Here is a 23,878-nt window from a genome sequence, read left to right as displayed (position 1 = left end):
CACCCCAACCACTTCCTTACTTGGACACTTCTGCTTACTTTTAGCATTAAACAATAACACTAAAGGCTGCCATGCCCGTTGGTACCAGGCGCCGCAGGACATGGAAAAGCGTAGGTATTTGACGCCCTGGGAATGAAAACGCTCTGACAGACCTACAGGAGTGGGAGAGTAAATCTGTGGAAGTCTTTTAAATGTTGGTTTCATTGTGGCTGTACTGAACTCAGCAGCCTCTAGGGGGCGCTGGTAGGACTTTAAACCTGCAGCTCAGCTCCAGGTGAAGTCCTGGGAGGTGTGATGCAGACACACTGATAAAAGATGCACAGCTGGAACTGTGTGTGGACGCCATGGTAACCGGCTGCAGGTCTGTCCGGGTGTCATGTGACTCTGATGTCGGTTTGTCTGCTGCGAGTGATGAGTCGAGCTGAAACGCTTATATAATGTTTTCCATTGAGTGTGTGTGCTTCCTGGCTCGTGGCCCAGCTGCTCTCTGCTGGATCTACGATGACTCAGCAATATTACACAGCACTGATGGGGTGTGTGTGTGACAGTGAGGTAAGCAACAGATTGTGAGTCCGTGTGTGTTTGAGGACATCTTTAGCATCTTCAGTGATATTTGTTTGTTATGTAAGAACCGTGTTGATGAGACGCTCTGAGCCTTCTTCATTTAAAATGATTATGTTGATAATGCAACACGGTTAATATTAGAGGATTTCGTCTTACTTTGTATTTTTGGAGCTGTGCTTGATGTTTTGGGGGATGTAAACAGGAAGTCAGTGAGTTAACTGAGCTACAACTTGAGCACCGTTTTTAGCCTGTATTCCTTTACATTCAGTCAAACCGTCCCCATTAACAGGAGATGAATTAGCAGTTAGCAGCTCCTGTTAAAGGTTCAGTGTGTAAGGTTTAGTGACATCTAGTGGTGAGGGTTGTGAATTGCAACCAGCAGCTCACGGTGCATTCAGGTGCTCCTCAGATGGTCCCATTTCCCGAATTCTGAAGTCGTTCTTCCGACTTCAGTGTGTGTTCTCGTGCAGCGAAGTTCTGTATACTTGTTTATGTACACTTTATTTCTCTTTTTGCAATAAAGATTTAAGTAGGAAATAAAAATTCACATGAATGCAACCATTATGTGTGACTTACTCAACGATGCATCTAAGCGGCTCGCCGACGCATCACAGACGACAGACGGATATCTAGCATGCTAAATATCTTGACGCCCGGCCAATCAGAGCAGGCAGAACAGAACAGCGGCCTGCCGCTTTTAGCGGCGCCTGTTGGCTGTTAGCATGGATGCACAGACAGCTATCACAGCAGAAGAAAATTTAAAAACCTAATTTTCAGGGAAGTTCTGCAGCGTCTTTGTTCTCTGGGTACTAACGCCCACGCCACCTCCCTCTGAATGACCACGGCATGAGGTGTCCACACAGACAGCACTGATGTCGTTCTCCATGGAGTCTGCCTTTGATGGGGCGGTGATGGCGCAATGGATAGGACACATGCCTTTGATGTGAGAGACCCAGGTCCAACTCCCCACTGTGACCCATCCACCATTGTGTCCCTGAGCAAGACACTTAACCCCTCGTTGCTCCAGAGGCGTGCGACCTCTGACGTGTATAGCTTTGGATAAAAGCGTCAGCTAAATGTGATAATGGCCACCAATAAATGTTTCATTAGGTTATATTTTTCGGTTATATTTATTTTAGACAGAACAAGGTTTAGGACTCTGCATTCAATTATAAAAGATAAATAATAATAATTTGAATAATGTCTGTGACACATTATACAGATACAGACAGTGAAACTGTAGTAAAAAGGTGTTGTGCTGCTGGTATGCTGTCTACACGTTTGTTCCGGATGGACATCAGAGCTCATGATATCCTCAGGAAGTCACACTGGATGATTTAACATGTGTTTCATGTCTTCTGCCAGACACTGAGCTGATGATACATCCATGGGTACACTGCAAACAGGAACTGCTAACAGCTAATCCAGCTACCGGTGACAGTCTGACTAAATGTGAACAAATTTTGGCTGAAAAACAACAGGTCTGAAGAGAGAACGCCGCCACCGTTGATCAATACTGAATGATCTGCTTCTTCCACCAGCCTCCTCTCTTACTAACACATCAGCTGCTGCGTCTGCACCCAGACAGACGACGACTTTTCAAGAACATGAGCTAGCTCGCTGTTGTTGCTGTGGGCGGAGCCGGTTTGCTCCTACATGCCCCCCCCTCCAGGGATGACACAGCTACAGTAGTGTGTTTGTGTGTGAGACAGGACAATAACACTGAGGCCTCGTGGGGTTTCCAATTATAGCTTTATCTCCATCATCACTGCTATTCTCAGACTGCATATGTACAGTCTGTGTGTGTGTGTGTGTGTGTGTGTACATGTGCCCACAGGCCTGTGTGTGTGTGTGTGTGTGTGTGTGTGTGTGTGTGTGTGTGTGTAGGCAAACCTCTGGCTGTTCACATTAAAGCAGTGATGTCCTTGAACCTTCAGCATGAACCAACACTGTGCGTGCGTGTGTGTGTGTGTGTGTGCGCTTTTCCAGTAGCTTTAAGCTTATTGGCCTGTGTGTTTGCACGTGTGTGTTTGCATGTGTGTGAGTGTGAAGCTGTCCCAGCGATTACAGCCTGATAAATCACCACCGCTGTTTTCTGAATATTTTCTTCTTCTGCTGCTGAAGGTCGACGTGCGCGCTCATCCCGTGACTGGAACACCGTAAGTCCCCTAATAGAAGAGCTTTCTCATGATGAAGTGAAAAAAACGTGGAGGGGCTCACCTGTACTGTCTTGGCGTAAAAATCAATATCCATCTGCTCACTGATTAATTAACTGTTTTTCCTGCAGGTGTTTCTGATGAGGAAGGTTTTTCTCTCTTTGCCGTTGTAAATGAAGATGATGCTGAAGATGTTTCCAGCAGAACACGTGTGTGTGTGCATGTACCTTTTAATTTTGAGCGAACTTTATTGGCTGTCTTCTTGATGTCAGCTGTGAGGTCCTCCAACTCCTGCTTGGTCTCTGCAGAGAGAGAGACAGAGACAGTTTGTTATGATGTCTACACGTTTATCACAATTACGTGTTTTCTTAAGGTTCGTCAGTGGCGGGGTCCACCACAGACACCACTGACCTTCACTCACAGCCCTTTGTTTTCGTTTTATTAAGTCAGTTTGACCTCTTTGTGGATCTTTGGAAAACAATCAGCAGAAACAACCCGTTATCCCAACTTGTCACATATGGACGCTCGGCCAATGACACTTGGCAGTGCATTTTAACGCCCTGAGTACCCGTTTTTGTACCGCGGTCAACTTTTGACTTTCAAAATAAAGCTAGTGGTTAACGGTGCAAAACATCACAATTTAGTTAGGTTTAGGCACCAAAACTACTTTTTTAATTTTAGGAAAAAATTATGGTTTGGCTTTAAATAACTACATTACCTACGTGACTTAAATTACGTAAGTTAAGTAACGTTGCTTGCGTAAGATTCGGAACTTACGCAAGTAATATAACTTAATAAAAAACATTCAGTGCTGACTTTTTGTTTTGCACAGGAAACACCGGTCTACTGGGTGAAAGTCCGGTTTCTGGCCCACCATCCACCCCGACCACCTCCTTACTTGGACTTCTATCTCTACTATCCTACAGACATCCAGGGGAGGTCAGTCCACGGTTAGATATGACACGCAAGACAATGTTTTTCTGCTGCAGAGACAGGGTGGACGTCGCTTTGATGTGACCCGTTTCTGATCATTTTACTGTATTTATTTTGTTGCTGTGAGTTTACAAAAACATTTAAACAAACAAACGAACGCTTGTAAAAACCTGCAGAGGTAAAAATGAATCCTGAAGCCTTTCTGTTTCTGTGTTCATCTTTCACAGATACCTGTATGAGAAAATAACGTACTGTAGGCAGCAGGGTTTTGATTCTTCAGTGTATTGTTGCTGTTGTGAATGTGGAATAAACATGTTGGTTTTGTTTCCTATTGATCAAGAAATACCCGTTTGAAATGTTAGGCGATGATTGCAGAAGTTCCCTTTGACGTAGACGTGAGATGTTTATCTCCGAGAAGAAGAAGAAGAAGAAGAAGAAGAAGAAGGTGGTGTGTGTGCAGAAACAGGAACATCACATCATGTCAGCCATGTTGGAGAAGGGGAAAGATGTGTGTGACTGTTTTGTAATATGTGTGTTGCAGTGTGTGTGTGTGTCTTAATGTGTGTGTGTGTGTGTGTTGCAACATGTATGTATGTGTATTTTGTAATTGTGTATTTTATGTATGTGTGTGTGTATGTGTTCTGTAATATGTGTGTGTTTGTGTATTGTATATGTGTGTGTGTGTGTGTTGTATTTTGTTTGTTGGGTGTGTGTTTTTTAATGTATGTGTTGTATGATGTGTTGTAATATTTGTGTGTGTGTGTGGTTTAATGCATGTGTATGTTGCAATATGTGTTTGTGTTTTAATGTGTGTTTTGTAATTGTCTATTTTATGTATGTGTGTGTGTATGTGTGTTGTAATATGTGTGTGTTGTAAATGTGTGTGTTTTGAAATGTCTGTGTTGTAATATGTGTGTGTGTGTGTGTGTGTTTTGAAATGTGTGTGTAGTAGTTTGTTTAGTAGTGTGTGTGTGTGTGTGTGTTGTAATATGTGTGTGTTGTATATGTGTGTGTGTGTGTGTTTTGAAATGTCTGTGTTGTAATATGTGTGTGTTGTAATATGTGTGTGTTGTAATATGTGTGTGTGTGTGTGTGTGTGTTTTGAAATGTGTGTGTGTGTTTTAATATGTGTGTGTTGTATATGTGTGTGTGTGTGTGTGTGTGTGTTTTGAAATGTCTGTGTTGTAATATGTGTGTGTTGTAATATGTGTGTGTTGTAATATGTGTGTGTGTGTGTGTGTGTTTTGAAATGTGTGTGTGTGTGTTTTAATATGTGTGTGTTGTATATGTGTGTGTGTGTGTGTGTGTGTGTTTTGAAATGTCTGTGTTGTAATATGTGTGTGTTGTAATATGTGTGTGTGTGTGTGTGTTTTGAAATGTCTGTGTTGTAATATGTGTGTGTTGTAATATGTGTGTGTGTGTGTGTGTGTGGTAGCTGCAGCAGTGCAGTCAGATTTACGAGCGCTGCAGTGCCACTCAGCTTCTCCTCCCTCTGACTCACCCTGCTCTCTCTCGTCTGACCGCCTCTACTTTTATTAGCTTATTAGCATAGGATGCTAAAGCTATTAGCATGGGTTGCCAAAGCTCAACACTGACAGGAAATAAAAACACCACATATGTTTTTTATTTATTTATAGAGCACGTTTAAGTAAAAACTGTTAAGGACGGTCGATCTGTACGGGATTCAGCAAATGATGTTAATTCACCGGAACAGAAAACCAGTCCAGACTGGTTCCAGTAAAACCAACCCACTGTCTGTTCTCAGGTCAGACAGCATGTTATTCTTTTCCCTCCAGTGGTTCAGCCATTCTGAGATCATTCTGTTCTTTTCTTTTTTGTCACTGTTTTGGTTTTTTTGGTGTTTGTGTTTTGCTGCTCTCATTCTGGTAAGCCCTTCCTCTTGTTCCTCTTGGTGTGTTTCACTTCCTGTTTCTGTGTTATTTATTCATTCATTCTGTTTCACTTTGGTATGTTCCTCTCCTCTCTGGCCACTTCACTTCCTGCTGAGTTAGGTCATGTTCCTCTTCCCTGAATGTGTCCACCTGTGCCTCATCTATCACTTCCTGTTTTGTGAGTGTTTCTTCTTTTTAAGCTGCAAATTCGTCACGTCTTTCTCCCTCTCTTCAGCCGAGTGTTTCCCAGTGACTGTTGGATTATCTACGTTTTGGACTGTAGATTTCATGGATCTATGTGTTCATGCCACTCAGGACTTATGCTGCATTTCTTTGGACTGCTTCTTCTCCACAGTAAGTTTGATAATCTCTTCAGTAAACTCTGTAAAACCGCCTGTTGTCTGAGCTTGGGTCCAAACCCATTTTCCTGTCAGTGCTGAAGCTAAATACTTTCCTCCTTGATTTTAGTATCAGCAAACACTCAAAGGCTGTGCCTTTATTTACCAGCGCTATATTTAAATTCCTCCTGTTTTAAATGGGATCATATTTTAATTAGAGTCCTCCCTGGTTTCTGACCTGGGGCCTCATTTATAAAACTGTACGATCCAAACTTAAAGTTTATGTATGTTCAAAAGACTGAATTCTGACATACTTTTACTTTACTTGTGTATTTGCATTTAATGCTACTTTCAACTTACCACTCTACTTAATTTATCTGACAGCTTTAGTTACTTTCTATATAAAAACTAACCTGTTCTCTCTCCCAAGTTGTCACATATGGACACATGGTCAAGACTCATTGGCATCAGTTTGTAACGCACTGGGGAGCCCTTTGCGTCAGTTTTTAAACTAAAAGTTGGAGTGGATGGTGGGCCAGAAACCGGACTTTCAACCAGGCGGTCAGTGTTCTTTTCCAAAAAAAAAAGTCCACAATGGACGTTTTTATTTTAGTTATGTGTTACACAAGTAATCTTAACTTACATATGTAACATATTCATTTTAATCAAAAATATGGTCTTTTCCTAAACATGGCCAAATTGCAGCGATTTGCAACGTTAACAAGTACATTTATGTTGAAAGTCTAACCGACTGTGCATGTTTATTGTTGCTAACTTGACCGCAGAGCCCTAAATGTTGAGAAACAAAGCTAAATGGTACCCAGAGTGACATCAACAGGTCTTGACCAAGTGTCCATATCTTACATACTGGGAGTTTAAATGTGTTTATAAAAAAAAACTGTAAAAGAAGAATGCTTTAAAAATAGACATTACAGTCTTTACCTGGGGACTTATTCCAAGTTTTCACCCTAAAAAAATTATGATTTACATTATGTGGATCTGCACTTTGTCCCCATAAGGAAGGGTAGTCCTCACAATGTAACTGTAAACAGATTTATGTCCCCACAACATTAGTAAACCTCACATGTGGCAGACGGTGTCTATAAATCATTAGAGTCATAATTTTAACTGTTTCTCGTAGTTATTTCATCTTCTGCTTTCCACAATGAAGGAAATCCAGTTTATTGGCTAATTGATTGTTGGTCAGAGATTGAAAACAGCTAATGTGAGCTGGAGACTGAGAGGAATGAAGACGTGAGGAGGAGTAACCGAGTCTTTGTGAATGGCAGGGCTTCATCTGCCGCCCTCTGCTCTCACTACAAACCCGCAGTGCATTATTCAGGCTGAAACACTGGAGTGCATTTTGGATGACGGCCTGTTGGCAACGGAGGGCAAGTTGACCCAGAACTGAGGGGGAGAAGAAGAAAGAAAGCGACATGTTTTCACCAGAGGGAAGAAGAAGAGTCCAAGTGTCTACTTGGTTTAATAACATGAAGTGATGTTTATGCACGACAGATATCTATTCTGTGTTCAAATATTCCACTTCCTGTGGATATTATTGTGTTTTTACCACAGTACGTCTCATTAGAGTTAGTTTCTAATCTCATTTTGCCTGATGTTTCTTGGAATCTGAATATATTTCACTGCATGTCGTCTTCAAAAGATCTAATCTGGTTTAAAGTCTGGAAAAGTCTGTATTTAAAGTCTGTAAATTATATATAATATAATTTTCACAGAATTTTAACTGAATTAACAGCACTACCTCACACATGATGTCCTTTATCAGCAGGAACTTAATGAAATTTAAGTTTGTTAATTATTTTTTGGATGAGAATATTTGCTATTTTTTATGAATTGAATGAAATGTTTGTGTGGTTTATGTTATGCAGACCAGCTTTCCTTGTGTTGTATTTTTAACTGAACTGATAATGTCCTTTCTGTGTTTGTATTTTGTTATTTTTGCACATAAAGAAACAGAAGAGAAAGACAGCCGGTAGAGACTCATCAGACGGACAGACGTCACTCACATGTCCTCAGTGGTTAACCTCCTCATATCCTCTGAGGTTAACTGGACTGCATGCAGTTTAAATACTTCAACCAGAAGAGACTTCATGGCCAGCATGCAGCAGGGATTGGAAAATGGAAAGGATAAGGATAAAGGAAGAAATGGGGGAAATAAAAAAAGGAAAAGATGGAAAAGAAACAGAAAGAAATAATTCATCATGCAACAACAAAAAGAAAACATCAACATGCATAGACATTTAAATCAAATCCTGACAGCAGGCAGAACAAACAGAAACTGTATGAAAAGATGTAGAATAAAAACACAGACAACATATATGTCGCTCTGCCGAGCGACACGTTCTTCACCTGTTTCTTTACGTCTCATATAAAACACTTACATCTTCATATAACTGAAGAGGTTGTCTTTAAGACGAGCATAAATAATGTGTTGATACAGAGCCAACAGTTATCGATTTAGGAAGTCCAGGGCGGCTCTTAAATTAAATTATTTAAAACAAGCACAAATTTGCTTATTCAAGGCTGACATGGCAACGCTGAATGAAAGCAGAGCAGTGAGGAGCAGTCAGGCATTTAATAAACCTAAGGTCATGAGTCCAAATGTCTCCAATGCAGCCCCATCCCATTAAAAATATTTCTGACTGGGGACCAAAAGACGTCTGTAAAATGTTTTTTCTTTAATTTATTCATTCATTCAGGCAGGTTCTGCAGTTACAAAGACCATCTATGATTTCTAAGTGGCATTATGGATGTTTATTTGTGATGGACATCAGAGATAATGATATCCTCGGGAAGCGTAAGCTGTACTAGTTCCAGCAGTGTGTTTATGATATCTGTGTTCACATTTGACTGAGGTGACTCTGAAAATTATAATTGCATTTTTTGTGCAAATTGCATCAATCAGATTCAAAGGTTTAAGAATTATGAACATGTCCTCATCCCTAAACGCCAAAATAGATCGTCAATTGTTCCAAGACAACACATACGACCGTTGGAAAATACAAATCCAGCGTCAGGCATACTGGACATTACATAAGTCACGCGATATTAAACATGTGGTTGATGTTGTGATATGTCGTAGTTTGGTTAGGATTAGGCACCAAAACTACTTGGTTAGGTTTAGGCACCAAAACCACTTTCTTAGGTTTAGGCACCAAAACTACTTGGTTAGGTTTAGGCACCAAAACCACTTTCTTAGGTTTAGGCACCAAAACCCCTTGGTTAGGGTTAGGAACCAAAACCCCTTGGTTAGGTTTAGATACCAAAACCACTTGGTTAGGTTTAGGCACCAAAACCCCTTGGTTAGGTTTAGATACCAAAACCACTTGGTTAGGTTTAGGCACCAAAACCACTTTCTTAGGTTTAGGAACCAAAACCCCTTGGTTAGGGTTAGGAACCAAAACCAATTTGTTAGGTTTAGGCACCAAAACCACTTGGTTAGGTTTAGGCAACAAAACCACTAGGTCAGGTTTAGGGAACAAAACTACTTGGTTAGGTTCAGGAAACAAAACCACTAGGTCAGGTCTAGGCAACAAAACTACTTGGTCAGGTTTAGGGAACAAAACTACTTGGTTAGGTTTAGGCAACAAAACTACTTGGTTAGGTTTAGGGAACAAAACTACTTGGTTAGGTTTAGGGAACAAAACTACTTGGTCAGGTTTAGGCAACAAAACTACTTGGTGAGGTTTAGGGAACAAAACTACTTGGTTAGGTTTAGGGAACAAAACTACTTGGTCAGGTTTAGGCAACAAAACTACTTGGTTAGGTTTAGGCACCAAAACTTGGTTAGGTTCAGGCAACAAAACTACTTGGTTAAGTTTAGACAACAAAACTACTTGGTCAGGTTTAGGCAACAAAACGTCTCGGGTTACGTATGTAACCCTGGTTCCCCGAGAAGGGGAACGAGAGACTGCGTCGGTTACGACACTATGGGAACGCCTCTAGGCGAAGCAGGTCTGAACGTGAATGAAATCACTCCAATCCTATTGGCCTGTTGCTAGAACGGTAAGGTGTGACGGAATAACCGGAGGAGTATAAAGCACACCTGTACACACTCATCATTAGCTTAAACTATGAAGCAGGCGCTTCAGGCGGGGAGAGAGGTGCGGCGGGCCGACGCAGTCTCTCGTTCCCCTTCTCGGGGAACCAGGGTTACATACGTAACCCGAGACGTTCCCCTTCGAGGGAACTCGAACTGCGTCGGTTACGACACTATGGGAACGAGATACCCACTAAACCGTGCCGAAAACCCCGCCTGCCCCTGTGTGCAATAAAGTGGCACTACTAAGAGGAGAGCGCACGAGTGCCAGGTGCCGAAGGAAGGTCAAGACTGTAAAACCGAATGAATGTGTGCGGAGTGGCATAGCCAGCCGCTAAACAACATCCTGCAAGAGGCCCCGGAAAGGAGGGCTTGAGAGGCCGCCTTGCCTCTGGTAGAATGAGCCCTCACAGCCACAGGTGAAGGCAAACCGCGCACCTGATAGGCCAGGGAAATAGTCTGAACAATCCAGTTGCTAATAGTATGTTTGGATGCAGGGAGCCCGGCCCTGGGAGACCCAAAACACACTAGCAGCTGGTCAGCCTTCCTCCAACGGGAGGACCTCAGAGTGTAAATACTCAGTGCTCTGACAGGGCAGAGCAGATGAAGTCTCCCGTCCTCCGCCGTCACATGAGGTGGAGGATGAAATGCCTGCAGCACTGTGGACCCTGCCGCACAAGAAGGCACTTTAGGGATGTATCCTGAATGAGGGTGCAGGATAGCCCTAATATTCCCCGGGGCAAACTCCAGGTTTTGCGGGGAAACCGAAAGCGCTTGGAGCTCCCCCACCCTCCTTAGAGAGGTGATAGCAAGGAGAAAGGCCATCTTGAGGGTCAAGTGCTTAGCCTCAGCTGACTCCAGGGGTTTGAAGGGGGCCTCAGCCAACGCCCCAAGAACCACTGCCAGATCCCAAGTGGGAACCTTGGACCGAGTCGCAGGTCTCATCCTCCGGGCACCACGGAGGAAAAGTACAACCAAGGGAAGTTTCCCCAAGAACCCCTCCCTCAGAGGGGTGTGGAAAGATGAAATAGCTGCCACGTACACCTTGAGGGTGGAAGGGGAAAGACCAGCAGAGAACCGGTCCTGGAGGAACTCAAGTACCTGAACCACCGGGCAGGTAACAGGGTCCACCGACCGCTCCCTACACCAAGTGGAGAAAACACTCCACTTCAGGCTGTACATCCTCCGTGTGGACGGGGCCCTGGAGCTCAGGACTGCTCCGGCTGTTAGACCCGCCTCTAGGTACTGTGCCCCCTCAGGGGCCAGACCCACAGTCGCCATATGGCGGGGCAAGGGTGAAGAACCCGGCCCTGCGCCTGGGACAGCAGGTCTCTCCTCAGAGGGACCCGCCACGGCGGGCCGTCCAGGAGCGACATGATGTCCGAGAACCACACCCGGGTTGGCCAGAACGGGGCTACGAGCAGTAGGCCGACATAGTCCTGGCGGACCCGCTCCAGAACCCCGGGAGCAGAGCGACTGGGGGAAAAGCGTACAGACGTAGCCTCGGCCACGAATGTACCATGGCGTCCAGACCCAACGGGGCTGGAGGAACGAGAGAAACCATAGCGGGCAGTGCGTAGTCTCTTGAGACGCAAACAGATCCACGTCTATGGGGCCGAACTCTTCGCACAAGAGCTCCACCACTTCGGGGTGAAGTCTCCATTCCCCGGGCCTCAGCCCCTGCCTCAACAGCAGGTCTGCTCCCTGATTCTGTGTCCCCAGGAAATACATCGCCCTGAGCGATAGTAACCTCTGCTGGGACCACAGGAGGATCTGACGCGCCAGTCTGTCCAGAGGGCGCGAGCGCAGACCGCCCTGGTGATTCAGATAGGCCACCACCGCTGTGTTGTTCTACTCAGAACGAACCAGGACGTGGTGGCCTTGGAGATCGGGCAGGAAACTCCTTAGAGCCTGGAACACCGCCAACATCTCGAGACAGTTGATATGCCACTCGGATCGATGCACCTGCCAGGATCCCCTTGCAAAGCGGCCATCCATGACCGCGCCCCAGCCCGTGAGGGAGGCGTCTGTCGAAATAACCAGCCGGCACAAGACCCTCCCAGCACGGGCCCCTGGGACAGGAACCAAGTTTCCTTCCAAACTGATAGGGAACGAAGACACTTGCGCGTAACCCAAACCAGACGGAGAGGATTCCCCTCGGGGAAAAACCCTTGTTCCTTAGCCACCACTGCAGGGGTCTCATGTGCAGCAGTCCAGATGGTATTACGCTGGACGCAGCCGCCAGGAGACCCAACACTCGTTGAAGTGTTTCATAGTGATGGCGTGGCCTAACTTCACCCCTTTCACGGCAGCCAATATGGTGTCGACACGTGCCGGAGACAATTGTGCCCGCATCGTTGTCGAATCCCATGCAACCCCTAGGAACGTAGCCCGTTGGGTGGGCGCCAGCACGCTCTTCTTTGCGTTGAGCCTCAGCCCTAAACGCCGCAGACGAGCCAGAACGACATCTCGATGCCGAACCGCCAACTCTCGAGACTGGGCTAGGATGAGCCAGTCGTCGATGAAGTTGAAATCCGGATGCCCCGGAGCCTCAGCGGGGCCAGTGCTGCATCCATACACTTGGTGAATGTGCTAGGGGAAGTGCCAGGCCGAATGGAAGAACCCGATACTGGTAAGCCACACCCCCGAAGGCAAACCTCAGGAACTTCCTGTGAGAAGGACGGATGGAGACCTAGAAATAGGCGTCCTTTAGATCTATCGTGACGAACCAATCCTCAGATTGGATGTGCGTCACGGTGGCGGGGATGATGAGCATCTTTAACCTGAATCTCCTCAGAGACCGGTTAGAACCCGCAGATCCAAAATAGGGCACGCAGCCCTCCGTCCTTCTTGGGGACTATGAAGTCTCTGTCTGGGGGGGAGACACGTTCCACGGCCCCTTTCCTCAGCAGAGTACAAACTTCCTGTCCCAACACCGGACCTTGCTCCGGGCGGACCACAGTCCAAACCACCCCCTCTCTTCTGTTGAATTTGGAGGGCGGGCTTTGAACTGTAGTCGATACCCATCTATGGCAGTGCGCAGGATCCGCGGAGAAATGTTCGTCAGGCTCCGCCAAGCGTCTGCAAAGTCTGCCAACGGAACCAGCCCCTCGGGGCTGGTGGTCGGTGTCTCGTGTGATCTTCTGGTGGACCCCTGAAGCCCCAAAACGGCAGGGGGGAGCCGCCGAAGATCCACGGTGAGTGAGTCGGGATGCCGTCCGTCTGCAGACCCTCGGGGCAGGCAGTACGGTGCGGACTCGATGGTGGCAGGTGCGTCCTGAACGTGTAAACGGCGGGATAACATCACCTGTTGCCACGGCGGAGGGGACCTCGGTCGGCCTCCGGGGGGGGTGGGGGGGGTGCGGGAGGGGAGAAAGACTCCCCTACCCCGGTCTTCCCTGAGCTCCGTCGGGACTGGATGACGGTCCTCAGATCGCGTCTCTCAGACGGCTGAGGGTGAGAGCGCCGTCTCGCTGCCCCAGCTCCTCGGGGGGCCCCCGAGAAGCGACACTCTGCTTCTCTCCTCTCCGTAGGAGCTCGTAGAGGGAAGGGACCTACGCCTGGCAGCCTCAGCTGCCTTGGGTCCAGACCGGCGAGGGAGGTACTGGCGGAACGCTTCGCACTGCGTCTAACGCTTCGTGGTTCTGCGAAGCTCCGCCAGATCTTCCTCGGAGGGACCCCCCCTCTGAACCATCTCCTGTAGCAGGTTGGCTTGGTAGGCTCGAAGCACCGTGGTGTGCAAGCTCGCACCTGCCTGGCCCGCTGGCATGTACGCCTTCCCCACAAGCGTGGATGTGGTGCGACATGGTTTGGATGGTAACGCCGGCTTCTCCAGGGAGGACGCAAGTCGAGGGGAGAGATAGCTCGCAAGCTCATCCTCCACCCGAGGCATCCTCCCATAACCACGGTCCCTAACCCCCATCACATTACTGTAGTTCAGTGATCGGGGTGTGGAAAGCCATGTAGAGAAGGGTGGGACCGGCGTGGAGGTGGCGTGTGGTGCTTAAGAAACCTTTCATCAAGCTACCACTAGCCTGTGGTGTCTGCTCCTCCCGTGGCCAGTTGATGTTGAGCTTAGCCACGGCTCTAATCACCACCTCCAGCAGCACGTCATAGTCGGGCGCGGCCAGATGACGCCGCCCCGACACCCGGAAGTCATCGTCGACTGCGCTGAGCACGTCCGCCTCCTCGGAGTCGGATTGCCGCAGCGCCTCCGGATCCAAAACCGCGAGCGGGAGAAGCCGAAAACGGGCTCCCGAACGAGGAAAGGAAGCGTCGGAGCCAGCGGATGAAGGTCGGGAAAAAGCCTCAGCCGTCCCGAAATCCTCCAACAGATCACGCTGTGAACCCATGAGTGAAGCCGCCGGGCCGCCTCAGCGGCCGCAGGGCCCGCGCCACGGGGAAAACACATCCGGCCATCCTCGGAAAAGAGAGCCATGCTGTACCTCAGTACCCGCACGGAAAGGGCTTCGCAACGGGCGCAGGCAGCCCCCTCGAGAGCTGCCCGGGCGTGCTCCATCCCCAAACATGAGACACACATCTCATGAGAATCTCCATCCGTGATGTACCGAGGGCAAGAAAAAACACACCTTCTGTACATCTGATTGCCGGACATGCTGGTAGACTTCTTCTTCAGGTAAGACACACTGCTTGTAGGACTGGAGCTTTCTTCAAACAACATACAGAGCGCCTGCTGAATAAAAAAAAAGCTAATGATGAGTGTGTACAGGTGTGCTTTATACTCCTCCGGTTATTCCGTCACACCTTACCGTTCTAGCAACAGGCCAATAGGATTGGAGTGATTTCATTCACGTTCAGACCTGCTTCGCCTAGAGGCGTTCCCATAGTGTCGTAACCGACGCAGTTCGAGTTCCCTCGAAGGGGAACTACTTGGTTAGGTTTAGGCACGAAAACTTGGTTAGGTTCAGGCAACAAAACTACTTGGTTAAGTTTAGACAACAAAACTACTTGATTAGGTTTAGGCACCAAAACTTGGTTAGGTTTAGGCAACAAAACTACTTGGTTAGGTTTAAGCACCAAAACTTGGTTAGGTTTAGGCAACAAAACTACTTGGTTAGGTTTAGGCACCAAAACTACTTGGTTAGGTTTAGGCAACAAAACTACTTGGTTAGGTTTAGACAACAAAACTACTTGGTTAGGTTTAGACAACAAAACTACTTGGTTAGGTTTAGGCAACAAAACTACTTGGTTAGGTTTAGGCACCAAAACTTGGTTAGGTTTAGGCACCAAAACTTGGTTAAGTTTAGGCAACAAAACTACTTAGTTAGGTTTAGGCACCAAAACTTGGTTAGGTTTAGGCAACAAAACTACTTGGTTTTCACACAGATTTTTTCACTCTTTATAATTCAATACCTGACTTCCTCCTTTGCTCCCGTCAAACTGCCACTAGAGGTCGCTTTCGTACAAAAAATGTAAATATGGGTGGTAATATGCAATCAACCTTTACAAATGTTTTTCCGGTGAGAACGTGCTGAGAATAATAGAAGAATGGTGTCTTACAGTGACTTCTATCTGTCCAACAACAAGCTTAAAGGCTCCTTCAGTGAAATCTCATGCGAAGTTGAACCCAGAGGCCTCTCCGTCTCCTCCTGAATCTGATGCAAAACCAGTTTTGAAGCCAGACTTTTACAGCGTAGTGCTTCTGACAGCACAGACTGGGCTTTAGGCTTCAGCGGTGACATTGAGTCATTTATGCTGAGTCACAGTGTGTCGGGTCAGGGTGAAGTCACTGCAGCTCTCTCTCCCAAACAGAGGAGATATTTTTTATTTTTTCCCAGAGTGTCAGGAGGAGGTGGAGTGAGGTAACTGAAGGCTGGCGCTGAGTGGAAGTTTGCCAACAGGCTCATCAGATGCTCAAAGTTCTCATCAGTGAACAGTTAACAGGATTGGATTTCACTCCAGTTCCAGGGTCAAGTGACTGACACAATATTGAACACTTTATATCTGTATTCACAGTCTAAAAGTGTCCAATACAGCACATCTGTCTACAACTAAACCCTCAAACACCACAAATCTACAGCCCTGTGTATCTTTAGGGTGATGTACTGCTGCCTTTTATGGTTTTATAAACTCGTACTCTTCAGTTTGTACATCGGTTTTGTATTTCAAGACGTTGATTTTGTAGGTCTAACATTAGGGTTTCTGGGTTTCAGTTTCATGTCCTTACATTTCATTTTACAAGCTGTGAGACAAAACATCACTAAGGGTGTTTTCAACTCTGTGTTGTTTAGTCTGGTCGGTTTTCCTTCTTGGTACGATTCGTTCGGGCAGATCTGAACACAGCAATCATACTCGGGTACGAGCCTGAATAAACCAAAATGAGTGCAGCGAGACCCTGGGCTAGCCTTGTGATATTTGCGCAGACAGGAGCTTCTTCGTGGCCTTCTTCCTGTGTTTACATATCGTACCAATGAGAGGAGAGAACACTCTCACATTTTAACTTGCTTTTAGTAAAGCATTTTGTTTTACCATGTGAAAACAAACTCATCCACTGATTCAGACCAAATCAGCAAATCAGATAACTTTTCTAACACAACAGCTGGTGGACTTGAATGACATGAGTAAAATATAAAATGTTCTTACCAATATTAACCAATATTAAGGTAATTTTCCAAGGATTTAAAACCAGGCCTGTGTTTCTGGTCTACATAGTTGTATATTTGGTATGATTGAGGTTTGCGACAGCTCCAGAAGTTGAGCAGGTGTGTAACCTAATCAGATGCATGAAAAGGCGCTAGATGTGATATGCAGTACTTGGAATATGTGTTAGAAAATATTAGGGTGACTTCTATAAGCATATATGACATATGCTGAATATATGCATAATGTCAGTTAGCATTGTATTTGTTTAAGCGCTCCGGTGGAATGAGCTCCTGGTGTCACGTCACCAGCGCTCTGGAAATATAAATGAAGTTAGTGTCGTGAAACCTTGTGCATGAACAGTAGAAGTATGACCTGTGGGGAAAAAAATTGTATTGGTAATTCTATACATGCAGGTGTTATATGAAAGTGAAAGTGCAGTTTTGGCTCTCATTCATCTGCAGCCCGATCTTGTTAGTCCAAAATAACTGCCTGGGGGCGTTACCAAGATGGCTGCCAAGTGGTGGGACTTGCCTATAAGGACTTTGCCGTTTTTCAGTATTATTCAAATTATACATTATATTTATTATCTAGAACTTTGGACAGTCACGGTGATAATGATAAACTGCTGGTAAGTCTAACATCTAACAATGTTTGTGGTATCGGACTGATTGTACTTAATGTAGCTGCTCTGTTCTGTAGCTGCTTACGCTAATGTTAGCATTAGTTTCACAGACTGCTGCTTGAATCCTGGAGAGCCAGGATCCAACAACTTAATGTCCATCAACTTGACAGTTGGTTAAACATTTTACTTTCACTTTTGTTTTCCATGGAAGTTTGTATTCAACCTGTCTCACTGCTTGTGTGTCTTCTTTTAACTGATGCTAACCGTGTTCATAGATATTACCTCGGTGGGTACAGTGTTATGATTACTGATAGGAATGATGAATAACGATTTCCTTTAAAGTTAACGTTAGGGGATAAGAACAGCATGTCAGTGTGGGTCCTCACAGGTGTAGCAGTAAAGCTGTGTAAGAGTCTTACTTTCGTCAGGGTTGGGTGCAGCCAGGATGGCGCTGTGCTGCTTCTTGACATGCTCCACATCCTCCGACAGCTTTTCTATACAGCCCCTAATCTCCTCAACCTAAACACACATAAAACACACACATCATGAGGTCATCACAGGAAACGCCATCACAGCAACATTACATAACATTAAAAAATTACATTATTCCAGGAAAATCCTGTATTATTAAAAATGTCAAAACACTACAAAATAATGAACACAATATCCAGTCAAAATGCATAAACATTTGATTTTCTAAAATGATCTAAAACTTTAGAAACAATAAATTTAGGGGAGTGCAGGTTGAATATTCATAACACTAAGGATCCAGCCCGTCCTCACCAGAAAACAACAACACTGGTTGATAGTTGAAGAGCTTCAAACTATCACATTTTCTTTAGTGCCCTTTTGCAGCCATGTGACAAAGGGCATGTGAAATTGTAGCACATAAATAACCAGAAAATTCCTAGTTTGCTGGTGTTGTGTCGGGTGGATGGCTAGATAATTAGGCAACTTTCACCCAGGAGACCGGCATTCGGTTCCCATGAGAAACAAAAAGACATTGATTTTTGTAGTGTTATTAGCGTGAACAATCATTTTTGTTTTATATAGCCTTAGCTAGCTTGGGTTAGCGCTAGCGTTTTTTTGTAGCATTAGCTAGCTAGCGTTAGTAACCAATAGCGCTATGTTACCCCAAAAAACCCTTACCCAAATTAATGATATCTGTATCAAGAATTTTGTTCATGCGTTAATGTAAAAACAATTTTACTTTATTTCTGATGAATTTCGGCATCAGTATTCGACATATAATTACAATCAAAACTACAAATGACAGCATAAAATATTGCTGCACATTATGTTTTAATATATTATTGCACTAAACGTCACTGAACGATATTAAACTTACCAGATGCCCATTAATACACAAAGTTAAGGATCCTTGTCGAATATGTTTGTTTATTATTATTATTGTGTGTATATCGTGTTTATGTAAAAATCAGCCTCAAAAGTCCAGTGGTGGTCGGGCTGTAGTGTGTGTCACTGCAAACACACAGTTTACCACCACCGCGTCAAACTAGACGCCTCAGTGTGGCGATCGCACTAATGATCAGCTGTTTTGTAGAGTCTGTGTTGTTTTCTGTCCGACACACACACGAGATGATGATCAGCTCTGAAGCTTCCTGCCCTCGGGTGGGAGATCAACACCAAATCTGTGTGTGGTATCCAGTCGATGTCTGTCGGCTGAGGAGGATGATCCACCTTCCACAGCGGACTGCAAGGTCACCGCTCTCTCACGCCACAAAATAACAGCTGTGATCTTACTTTAGATGCTAAACTTCTAAATGTTAACCTCGGGAACGTGTTTTCCAGTGAAATGCTGAATGAGAGATTTTTCTGAGTTACAGAAGCTAGGGGAAGAGAGGCTAGTCTGAATTTAGCTCTCTGTAGTCGCCATAATGTCTGTTTGTGAATACATTCATGTCCCCATAATGTGGGTGGGTGAACAGGCTTCTGTCCCCATAACAACTGTCTATGAACATACCACTGTCCTCATAAGGCTGGTGGGTAAACAGGTTAAGGCGAGACACGGCAGGCTAACATCTTGAACTGGGCAATTTTAGATTTTGGGCTGTTTTGCTTCCTTAACATGTCTTCTTTCAGACTAGTAGAAATAAAACATCCTAAATACACATTTAGTAGTTTATTTGACTACAGTTTGTCTTTGTGCGTCTGAAGACTTCTCCTGAAACATATCTTGCCACTGTCGCTGTCTGCACCATATCACCTGTTACACAACGCTGTTGTTGTCCAAACATGGTTACTTCCTTACTACCAGCAACCAATCGTGAAAGTACTAAGGCGGATGAAGGCAAGTCTTATGTGGCTACTGTCAATTTCTGGCAACGTGATTGGTTTAGATGCGTGATTGGTTTAGATGGCGTACTGTGACACTTCCGGATTTAGCTTTTACGCAGTTATCAGTTAGATGATCTATATTGTTGATTTGATTAGATATTGGCTCTGTAAATATTGATTTTCAATAAAAATGTATGGAATTTTACAACACATTTCTTTAAAGGCCTTTTGGAAGGTTTTTTCACAGGGGTTGTTCATATATCATTCATTTTCTCAATTATAGAACATTTTATACCTAAAAACCAACACATTCTCACTCTCAACTCGTCACACATTGACGCTTGGTTAAAGCCCTTGAGCGTAATTTTTTTGACGTTTAGGGCTCTGCGGTCACATTAGCAACGCTTAGCAACAAGAAATATGCTACGTCCGGTTAGACTTTAAAAATAATGGTGGCGATGGTGCAGTGGATAAGAAACGTGCTTTTGGTATGAGAGACCTGGGTTCAACTCCCCACTATGACACGTCCACCAATGTGTCCCTGAGCAAGGCACTTAACCCCTCGTTGCTCCAGAGGCACATGACCTCTGACATAAATAACAATTGTAAGTCGCTTTGGATAAAAGCGTCAGCTAAATGAATAAAAAAAAACATGCAAGAGTTTCAAAACATCGGCATTTTGAAACAGCACGTTAATGTGAATGTAATGAAATGTTGCAGTTTGGTTGGGTTTAGGCAACAAAACTACTTGGTTAAGGTTAGGAAAAGATCATAGTTTGGCTTAAATTAACTACGTACGTCAGTTAACATGTAAGTTAAGTAATGACTCTTCCGTAACTTTATGTAACTAATATTTAATGTTGACTTTTTGTTTCACACCGGACACAAACCCTGGTCTCCTGGTTCAAAGTTGGGGTTCTGGCCCTCCATCCACCCCAACCACCTCTTACTCAGTCTTTTCTGAAAGCTATCATATACCCAGTGTTGGACAGTGGCGTCACTTCAAGTAGCGCCGTTACTAGTTAAACAACATTTCTCAGTCGCTATTTTCTGAATAAAATAGCTTTTCAGTAACGAAGCTCTTTTATTGACAGAGTAGCGTGGTAGCTTCCACACACGCTACATTTTCCCAAGCATTTCTGAAGCAACAGTGAGTGACGCCACACGGTGACATCTACTGACAAACTAGTAACTTGTAGCGACGCTACTGCCCAACACTGATAATGAGTTTGAACGAGGCAGGACTTCAGCTCAGCTATGGATGCAACTATGTTACAAAGCAAAGCTTCAGGAGAGGAAAATATAAATTCAGCAGCTTCTCAGACAACAGCAAACAGACCACCTGTAAAACTGTTGCTGCAAACTGTACAGCAGCAGCTGTCTTCTACATAAAAATCTAATTGTCATAAATGTTAATCGAGGAGTTTTTCTCCCTCTTGAACGACCCCATTTTGAGTTTGATGCTGCTTCGTATAATTTATAATTAGCTCATTAAGAATGATTCAAGCACTTACGAAGGCTGTAAACTTTCCTATCTAAGTAGACTTCAGGCCTGCTCTTTCCCCGTCTGTTTATGTCCATTAACTGTTGAAATGTGTTTCTCAGACCTGTTTCACTGTGTCTATAGAGGTTAGATTACCTTACCATAAGATGAGTGGCTTTATTTGTCTTAAAAACCATTCAGTTAAACCCAGGGTTTTAATTAAAGGAGGGTTTAATAAGGGTGAATCTAAAGGCTGCATGATGGGCTTCAGAAGGAGAGGAGTGCAAAGAGAACAAAGTGAAGTCGACACCAGAACCGTTGGTTTGTCTTTGTCATCTGTCTGCCCACAGTCAGATCTTCAGATCTCTGTCGGGATGTGATGGGCTCAGTTCACAGGGACTCCATCATTCTGCAGATCTTTGACAGATTACACAGCTAATCTCTAAGCCTCTCTTTCACAAATAACAAAAAAATCAACTGAACAGCTCCCAGATGAAAGTTCCTAGTCGTCCATTCCTGCTTCCTGCATCCGTTTCATTCTAACAAAACAAACTTTAATTTGTTAGGAACCCGGTTAAGATCCTTCACCTTTAGTCCTACTCACAAACTTCAAAATAAAAGCTCTTAATCAGGGTCGGAAACAGGTTTGGGAATCTGCCTCTGTGTTGGGGTGAAAAACGGTCACATAGTGAGAGAAAAGAAGAAACAAGAACTGCAGTCAAGTCAAGAATCAAATAAATTTACAAACAAAAATATTTACAAAGAGGATGGAATCTACAACATATTGACTAACGAGTGCAAGTCTTCACAGTATGAAGAAACTGCCTAATGTGGGAAAATAATAACCCAAAGATTTCCAAAGCTGTTTGTTAATGTAATGTGCCGTATCCATGGGCCGAAATAAGACTCATTTGTTTTGACTCAAAAATGACAGAATACTTTGGTCTCTTAAATAATCGATTTAATTGTGTCGTTGGAGTATTTACAGATGCTGCTTTCTTGTAAGCTAACATCTCTAAACACACATTTCATAAGACGTTACATTAATTTTTTATTGCTCAGTTGTGCAAACAATAACATTAAAGCTGGCACTTATTTTGTTGTCATTTAGGATCTAAATTCCCCTTTTTATTTTATTATGTGTCTAACGGCAGTATCTTTTACTGCTCCAGGTTACTTATCTTAATGTTTCCATTTCAATATATCAGATCATATCGTTGTTAAAGGCTAGTAGAGATATTAAAGATTTCACTCACTATGGATGCAATCAAAGACATTTGAAGCAGAAATTCATTGGAAGTTTTTATATATCTCTTACAGAAGATGTGTCATGACGCTTCAAATTTCCTCCTTTTACAATATAAACTGACAATAAAGGCGACTCTTGCTTTTAAATTTCCTATAACAAGCTATCGTACTGCAGAAAGACTTCAGCGACGTTTCTTTTCTTTGTCTATATTTGTATCATGTATATTAACAGTGGAAGAGTCTCTAAACTTGTACAGAAAAGTCCAAGACTTTAATTATATTTTCCACCCAAGCAAAGCTGTCTGCTTCATCTGGGCACTCAGGGGCCCAGCAGGCCTTTCTTATGTAATATAACTGAATACGGAAAACTACTCCCTATTTCCCAGGGTTTGTGGGAACTGAGTGTCGTGTCTTACCTGTTCGAAGAACTCATCCATGAAGTGGTCCCTGTCGACCTGCACCACCTCCTCATCATCATCGCTGTCCTTAGCCTGCAGACAGACGGGAAATAAACGAGTTATTTCTGCTACACGTTTCAGACACACATGAATCAACATCATCGCTTCATTTCCACAAAATAGTTTCAGTCTGATGTCCTGTCTGTAATCTCTCTGAACGATGTCCTCTTCAAAGTTTCAAATATTTTGGTGCTCAAGATGTTTGACAGACAACAACTTTATTTTCTCAGGTGGCTCGGCAGCTTCAGAATGTGTCGGTCGAAATAGTTCACCAAGCTCAGTGCTCCCTGTGCCACCTGACGTAATGTGGTTTGGTCACAGGAGCTGCAGGTTTAGAAATATGTTTGCTTGAATATCTGTCACGTCTTGTCTTAAAGAGCTTTACAGTCTGTACAACATGAGTCACGCAGCTACATCCTGACACCCTCATACACGTACAGTCCGCATTTTAAACATAACACAATGCCAGAAATCTTTCTCCACTTGTGTTTTCACTGGGACACTGTAAATGACATGTTCCTGGGTAGGGGTGTTCGATATGCATCGTCTCACGGGAAATTCTGTCTTGTTGTTTAACAATGTGTGAGCAGAAACCACAAGTTTTGGAGTACAGCTCGCTAGATTGAATCGCTTGATGTGGATCTGCCTCGACTGCACAGAGGTGGTTTGGCTTTGAAAAGACGGATTTCGCTAAAAAGCCGTCGATCTGCAAACTTAAAGACTAAACCACCGCACAGAATATCAAGAAAATGAAAAGCTTCGGGGGTCAACAGGTCTAAACCTGCCCAGGTACCATCACAAACACGCACTAATGATGACAGAATCAAAGCCACTAAGGCTGCGTTCAGACTGCAGGCCTTAATGCTCAATACCGATTTTTTTTCCCAGATCCGATTTTTTTGTTTGACAGTTCACATTATAGTTTAAATGTGGCCCATATCAGACTCCAGTGTGAACTGTCTGCCGCCTGGAAGTGACCCGCATGCACAGAAGAAGAACACGACGTCACACGCAGCAGCACGCTGTCTTAAGCCGAGTTCACACTACACGACTTTAAGCCCGGTTTGCCGCTTGGAGAGCTCGTCGACAGTCAGGCTGTGATCGGGGGTAAATCAGTGATCGATCACGGTCGCCAGTCATTATGTGTGAACTACATCAAAACGGCTCCCCGACACATTTCGGACACATCGCCGACGTCTGCCAGATATCCAGCCTGCCAAATA

The 23,878-nt window shown here is 44.4% G+C and overlaps 1 protein-coding gene and 1 long non-coding RNA gene across 2 annotated transcripts in view; one reads left to right on the top strand and one right to left on the bottom strand.

Moving 5' to 3' along the window:
* Positions 1 to 23,878, bottom strand: part of stx1b (syntaxin 1B) — a 79,759-nt gene that overhangs the window by 16,735 nt on the left and 39,146 nt on the right. The window contains exons 2-4 of the mRNA XM_038709163.1: positions 22,614 to 22,688; positions 17,588 to 17,687; positions 2,948 to 3,022 (exon numbers count right to left, since the gene is read on the bottom strand). Of these exons, the coding sequence (XP_038565091.1) occupies positions 2,948 to 3,022; positions 17,588 to 17,687; positions 22,614 to 22,688 (250 nt within the window). The remainder of the gene's footprint in view (positions 1 to 2,947; positions 3,023 to 17,587; positions 17,688 to 22,613; positions 22,689 to 23,878) is intronic.
* LOC119895829 lies at positions 5,051 to 8,559 on the top strand. Its single transcript, XR_005443107.1, has 2 exons — positions 5,051 to 5,899; positions 7,855 to 8,559. It is a non-coding gene; the product is annotated as an uncharacterized LOC119895829 (long non-coding RNA).

Source organism: Micropterus salmoides, unplaced genomic scaffold (genome assembly GCF_014851395.1).
Source record: "Micropterus salmoides isolate LMB-PRFRI ecotype aquatic unplaced genomic scaffold, ASM1485139v1 Ms_hic_scaffold_10, whole genome shotgun sequence".
Lineage (NCBI taxonomy): Eukaryota > Metazoa > Chordata > Actinopteri > Centrarchiformes > Centrarchidae > Micropterus > Micropterus salmoides.
The sequence above is the reverse complement of the archived record's forward strand: the minus strand, read 5'-3'. Positions and strand labels throughout refer to the sequence as shown.